Consider the following 7,563-nt stretch of genomic DNA (forward strand, 5'->3'; position numbering starts at 1 on the left):
ACGGGGTTGGGTTTGCCTTTGACCCCGTGATTCTGGGGGCAGTAACAAGGTTGTTTCCCTCCGTTCGTTCCCGGGTGGCATGCGGGTTGTGCGTGTGTGTAGTCGTGGGGTCAAGCCACGGTCTGCTCACCCTGTGCGCTGAGTTGCTTGAGTGCCTCTTCGCACGGTCGGGTCCGTCGCCCTCCCGGTAAACCTCTAATAAGGGGGGTGCCCTCCATTAGGGAGGGTCGGGGGGGCTCGGCCCTCCCTGTTCTGTTGGTTGTGGGGGGCCTTCAGCGGGTGTATTTGTCGGCCAGTGGCTCCGCTTGGCCTCCCTTTGTGCATGAGTGATGCCAAGCGGATCCCCTAATGATACAGAACGTTAGGTTATGACTATAACCAAGTTCTGTTAATTAGGGGTGACGCTTGGCATCCGACGGCCGCTGCAGCCCTTGACCTCACCTTGTGGTGAAAGCTTGGGAAGGAGGAGAGCAGGTGACCACACACCTGCTTATGAAGGTAAGCTGATGAGGGGTGTGGTCAGACTAATACTGGTATTAAAGGTACATTTGTGGAATTTATTCAGTGCGCGTGCACGTACGCGAGGGAGTGCATGAGTGATGCCAAGCGTCACCCCTAATTAACAGAACTTGGTTATAGTCATAACCTAACGTTAATTGTGCTGTTGCCTGTGTTGGGCGCTAGGGCGCTCTTGTAAAAAAAGAAAAAATATCTCAATGTGAATACTTTTTTAAATAAAGAGAGCATTTAGAGCCTTACCTCCTCCTTCATTCACAGTTCCTTTAAGTCCTGGTGTTTTAATGCAGTCCACCAAGTAGACAGATAGTTCCTTTAGTCTCAACAGAGAGAGGTGACTGCAAGATGCAATCTCCTCCACTGTACTGGATATCAGTGGGGCTGTGGCCTAAAAATACCAGATAAAAAACAGTAACAATAAGAGTCTTGCAAAGTACAACGTTCACTCTCCCCAGAGTAATTGTAGATTGACAGGTTTGGCTTGAGTGTTTTTTTTTAATGTTAGACATGTCTTGTCACTGGTATTTGATGATGAGTGTCAACTTAAAGGGATAGTTCAGAGTTTTGGACATCAAGTGTTATGAAATACTATAGTAGTATAGTTGATGCAGTGCCCTCAGTTTACACACCGAGTCTCGTGGTCGGAGTTCTGACCTGGCAGAAGTTTTAATCACCCACAGCAGAAAACAGCGTGCCTCATTTTCTATGCTTCAAGACCCAGCATTTATTGACTACCTCACACTGAGACTAGTTCAACACATCATGTCACTCTGAAGCATAGGACATGTTTTCTGCTGTGGATGATTACAACTTTTTCCTGCAGGTTATTGTGTGGTGGAATAACACTTTTTTGTCTCATGATTTCATTTGCTGCCTGTCTGAAGCTTCCCGGTTCACTCAGAACCAGGCCAGAACTCAGACCACGGTACTCTGTGAGTTAAGCTAATGGCATCGCATCAACTATACTACTAGCAAGTATTTCATACCACTTAAGAGTCCAAAAATCCAAACTATCTCTTTAACTCACAAGTCAGACAAGTGTTTGGCCATGCCAAGTTTCCCCACATGCTGGGGTACAAGATGGGCCAAACAGGGTATTATGCTGCTTGGAGTTTAATCAAATCACATGCTCTCTTGGTGTCAGATTTTAGCATTGGGGAAATCTGCCCCAATCCCGCTACCCTGTTTTAGCCTGGCATGGCCCAATACCTGTATCAATACATCCCTGGAAGACAATCGTTCACTAGTTTTTAAACTTTTAATTTGTTCATAACATATTCACTTATGCTCAACCAATGCTCAACCAATGTATTGAAAAGTATACTCTTTGTTTGGATTGTAATAAGGGGGGGGGGGGGGGGTGGACAGATAACTGGTTTGCCAGCTAACCACTTATTTGAAATCAACCAGATATTCATAACGGTTCATTTGGAAATTATTTTGATACTGATATCAAATAGATTGTCATATCACTTGTAACTGGTATTGGAAAACTTAATACCATAATAATGTGAAAACTAGCAAAAAGTCTACCCAAAAAGAGTAGATTCCTGAACTCCTACAGTCTAAGGTCGCTTTCACACCTGAGCTCTTTGGTCCGCCTTAATCGAACCCTGGTTCGTTTCCTCGGATAGTCCGGTTGGTTTTGGGTGGTGTGAAAGCTCATTAGAACTCTGGTGTGGACCAAACAAGTGAACTCCGATGTAGCTCTGTAGCCAAAATGGCAAATATGTGCCCACTTCTATCATTGCAGTGGATGTGTTAACTCTGCTCGACTCCAATGGTAGGTGTCTCTAGAAACCCTGAAGTCCTGCATCCACTAGTCAAACCTAAGGAATATGTGCTGTATTTTGTTCATCCACTAGTCAAACCTAAGCTATATATATGATGTATTTTGTTCATCCACTAGTCAAACCTAAGCTATATATATGATGTATTTTGTTCATCCACTAGTCAAACCTAAGGGAGATCTGATGATATGAGATTTTGTTCATATAGCCCAGGGGTGGCCAACCAGTCAGAGACTAAGAGCCACAAAAAAATTACTGTGGTACCACAAAGAGCCACACGGTCCACACCATATACCAGCGTTTCTCAACCTTTTTTTTCAGTCACGGCACCCTTCATGTGTTTATAGGTCTCACCCTCTGGCCTCTGAAGTTGCTAATGTCTTTTTTATTTGGGCCTCACAGGGTTAAAAGTACCCTGTGAGACCCACGGTTGCAAAATTACAAAATCACTTTTAGCCATTTAAAAAATTATGTTTATTTAAAAAATGTTAAAGGGGAACTATTTTACGATTTCTTTCACTATTTGGGCACTTTTACACAATTCCTGTGAGTCTATGGAACACCTAGGTTTTTTTCAAAAAAAATGCATTGTTTTGTATTTCTAATCAAGTACTAAAAACCGCATTTTTCTACCTCAAGATCTTAAGCCGTTTTGAGGCTGGGCTCCAACCACTGTGTGGCCTGGTGCCAACTGCCACATCAACTGCCACATTATTATGCAGCTGAGAAATCTCTGACATCACAGATATGCACATTTTCAGATGACTCAGTTCAGTGAGGGTGAATATTGTGAGAGGAGAATTGGAAGAATTCGCCAATATGAGAATTAGAGACATATATCCTATTAATATAAGTCCACATAGCTAAGAAACAATGGTAAACACTGAAAAAAGCCATTTATAAGATAGTTCCCCTTTAAGCACATGTATAGTCAATTGGTCCTGTTGTTCAGCCTCACAATGCTATTTGATAGTAAATGTGTTTATATGTCCCACCCTCTGGCCTCTGAAGTTGCTAATTTCTTTTTAATTTGGGCCTCACAGGGTTAACCTCTTAAGCCCGAGATATACAGTAAAAGTGTATATTTTCAGCATTATGTTTGTTTACCAATTATTTGAACTGTTATTACTAGTGAAATATAAGATTATAGAAATCTCAGGGCATTGAGTCGGAAACCGGCGCATATTGACAGGAGGAAGTGGCACAGCCAAAAGTGAGTGTAGTCTTTTGAAGGAAGAGACTCAGGGCTTTCAAATTTCGAAAAACTACCCTACCCAGCTCACACCAGCCCCTGTCAATTGATTGATTGATTGATTGATTTTTATTGTGGAGTAAAAGACAGCATCCAAGGGATAAAAACATGAGAAAGTGCAAGCACTTATTTCCATCATGGTCCCTGATTTTGGACATGGACAGACATCATAAAACATAGAGCATCATAATAAAACATACTAAAACAGAGCATCATAATAAAAACATAGAGCATCATAATAAAACATAGAGCATCATAATAAAACATAGAGCATCATAATAAAACAAAGATCATCATAATAAAAAACAGAATAAAACATAATAGCAACCCCATACAAAAAAAAGCACTTCCTACCCTCTCCTTCCTATGGCTATTCTATGCTTCACTGGCTAGCCATTTCTTTGTGGCACGTCTAAAACTTCCCCCTCTTCGATGTTTTTCAGGGCCACTGGAATCATCTGACTTCTGGATTTACTTTTTAATTTCTCTTATTTTTTGGGATTATCTCCCACAAACCTGAACGTTATTGCCATAAAACAGAACGCAGTTAGTTTCTCTACCTTTCTGTGAACGTCTTGCAAAAAACGGTGTTGCAATATGATGAAAAATGGTGGAGAAATTTACATTATAAAAAAGATGGCAGAATTCAGTACTGTATCTACAAAACCTTCTGTTTAATCATCTTCCCTTTATTCATTTGCTTAGATTTTTCAGGTCTGGTCAATTTTAGCATGGTGTTATTTAAAGTCAAAGATAATTTTTTTTTTAAATAGAATTGATATTCTCCTTTGGTTCATTACAATTTACTCAAGCCTAGTAACAGACACACTATTTCTGACACTGATCCATATATGTCCCTAGATTCAGATAGCAAGAACATGCAAATGGACCATTTAAAAAAATTTTGTAAATGTTTATTCTACGTCCTTATGGAATGAGTGACATAAAAAAAAAAAAAGTAAAAAAAAAAAAAAAAAAAAAGTAAAAAAAAAAAAAAAAAAAAAAAAAAAATTTTATGGATGGAAGAGCCGCACATTGACGGGCAAAGAGCCGCATGCGGCTCGCGAGCCGCGGGTTGGCCACCCCTGATATAGCCTAACCCTAAGCATAACAACTGAAGCATAATACCACCTCGGAGAGCATATGGTGTTGGCTAGGACCGGCTATGTGGTCATCTTTCTCGTCTGCAGCCGGTGAAACAGCTCCGACACGTTTGTTGGGGCCGTCACTGAGGTAATTCTTTCCCTGGGACATCTTCACTGGACACGGCTCTGTAAAGTCCATACACAGACAAAATAATAATTTAAAGCAGATTAAACATTTCAGTTAGGCTGTATGGTTAAAGCAATTGTACACTAGAAATGTAGTAATGTCATATTACCAATGCGATGTTATCACTGCAGTGTTTTGAGTAAGCACAATCTTTTCACGTTTGACAATTATGTAATTTCCTGTAATATTACTAATTTTTAAATGTTTGCACAATCATGTATCATCATTATTTTTAATTCTGTATTACACTGTTAATTTTATTATATCTTATAGAAAAGCCTCAGTGGACTAGTGTTGAAAACTAGCACTTGTGCTATAAACACGCAAAACAACACATCTGGTCTGTCCACTGTGACTGGTCCAATGTAGCTGTGGTGTCCATTTTAAATAAAAGTTATTTCATTCATTCATTCATTCATTACTTTTGCAAAAATATGTAATTTCATAAAGTCTGTAAACAAAGTTTAAGGTTTCTCTGCTCCCAATTTGTCTCTTGCTCGTCTTTTCTACATGCTTGTTTTGATTCTGTAGGTGTGGGGGGGGGGGCAAATAGATTTGTATGCTCCTCTCTTACACATCTTTGTAAACAAACTACTGCTTTCTAGCGCTGCCTCCTTAGAGCTGCTTGTCTGTCTGCATGTTTTGTTTTCAGTATTTTATTGACAAATAAGCATCTTCATCTTTGCTTTGCTGGCAATGTCTAATTTGATGTAATTTTAGTATCCTCCTTATCTAACGTGACCCTGAAGTGTAAACAGAGTCAGACAGTCAACGTCCGCTTTTGGCATTAGCTTGCTGCTCCCCTGGCTACAAAAGACATCCCCTAGACATCTAATATTACAACTAATTAGGCTTGGGCGGTATGACGGTATTACGGTATACCAGGGTATTTCGAAATCCCGTCGGTATGATTTTCAATACCGTGACATCACAGACTGTGCGCCAATGGTTGTAGTGCACAGCATGCGCCAGCAGAGGGCAGGGCAGTCTGTCTTTCCCTCTCTCAGTCAGAGCTCAGCAGAGCCACGCCCGTGTTCCTGTGGGTCTTCCATCTCGCGTGTGTATTAATCTGCAAATAAAGACTTATTCTTCTATAGAACGCGGTTATGGACCGGTGGCAGTCCGTTTATTAAGGTCGAATGGATGGACCATGGGTCCACTAACTTCCAGACATTGGATGATTGAGGAATCGGGAAACGGAGTGTTTTTCTAATGTTTTTAAATGGATTCGTGCATGAGTGGACTCAGGGACACGTTGTTTGGGTAAGTAAGTTATGTTATGTTGCTGGGATATAAGATATGATGGGATTTAAGATATTCATATAAGATATGAATGCTGGGAGTTAGGGCTGGGCGATATGGCCTCTAAATGATATCGCGATATTTTTTGGGCATATCACGATACACGATATATATCGCGATATTTTGACATTTCCTCTAAAGCACTTACAAATGCTTGATTTAACCCTTTGATGCATACAGTCACGCCAATATGATGATTATAATAAGTCCCTGCAACATACGTTTGCATTATTAAACCATGAAGATGCTTTAAAAAATAATTAAATGAAAATGTACTAAGAGTAGTCTACTGACACACTAATAAACAAATTTTATTTACATCTAAGACAATTTATATAAAAACTATTGGGTGCCTAAGACTTTTGCACAGTACTGTGTTTTCTATCCACTTTAGCCAAACACACACATGAATCGATACCGGTACCCAACGGTACCTTTTTTCGGTACTTTAGTCTCAAGAAATTTAATTTACCTACATCAGTCGTGAAAAACAATTTCGACAGTTTTCGGCTTGCCATTGCTCCGACTGCTTTGTTGTTGAATCAAGTCAAATCCTAGGTAAGCATATATTGTGCGTGTGAACGTTGACATGACATGAAAAGAAAAAAAGGTAAAAAAAAAGAAGAAAAAGAAAAAAAAACTGTATCTCACTTGAATCGATACTCGGTTCGGTACCTCAAAAGTACCGAATTCGGTACCCATCCCTAGTATTTATACTGTAATGTTTGGCTACTTTAAATCATTGAATGTAGAGAGAGAGAGAGAGAGAGAGAGAGAGAGAGAGAGAGAGAGAGAGAGAGAGAGAGAGAGAGAGAGAGAGAGAGAGAGAGCCAGCCCCCCCCCCCCTCTGGTTTTGTTTTAGGTTCACGTTTTGAGCGTCTAAGCTGCCGTAGGCGGTGACGTCACACTCGAATGTAAACAGGAAGAGTTTAACACACAGAGATGGAAACTGGATGCTGATATAAAGAAACGAATAACCAATAAATATGAAGTTATGTTTAAACTTCTGTTGTCAAGCTAGCTAGTTAGCTTAGCCTAGTCATCATGGATAACTTGGTTAGCAGCTAACGTTAGCCCATTGCTTGCGTCAATTAAATTGCATGTCATTAAAGGTCCGCGCTGGTCATGTGTCTATAATGAAATAAGAGGACAGCTCTGCGCTAAAGCTAAAGTCTCATCAGCCGCGACGTGACAACATACTCGATGTTCACGATATACTAATTTACTACATCTCATGTAGAACAAGCCGCGATACATCGAGTATACTCGATAGATCACCCAGCCCTACTGGTAGTGTATGTTTGGTAAACCGTTCCAGTTCGACTGTATGTGTGTGTGCGCGTATTGGCTTCGCGATTCACTACATGGGTTTAACGGCTTAAGCTGGGTTTTGATTATTATCAAAGTACGGATTTGTGCGTGAATGTGGAC

The 7,563-nt window shown here is 40.4% G+C and overlaps 1 protein-coding gene across 1 annotated transcript in view; it reads right to left on the reverse strand.

Moving 5' to 3' along the window:
• LOC311231840 (host cell factor 2-like) overlaps positions 1 to 7,563 on the reverse strand; it is a gene marked incomplete at its 3' end in the record, with an annotated part of 88,658 nt that overhangs the window by 21,609 nt on the left and 59,486 nt on the right. The window contains exons 16-17 of the mRNA XM_084318460.1: positions 4,690 to 4,829; positions 760 to 904 (exon numbers count right to left, since the gene is read on the reverse strand). Coding sequence (XP_084174586.1) covers positions 760 to 904; positions 4,690 to 4,829 — 285 coding nt within the window. The remainder of the gene's footprint in view (positions 1 to 759; positions 905 to 4,689; positions 4,830 to 7,563) is intronic.

Source organism: Notolepis coatsorum (assembly GCF_963971535.1).
Source record: "Notolepis coatsorum genome assembly, chromosome: 7".
Taxonomy (NCBI): domain Eukaryota; kingdom Metazoa; phylum Chordata; class Actinopteri; order Aulopiformes; family Paralepididae; genus Notolepis; species Notolepis coatsorum.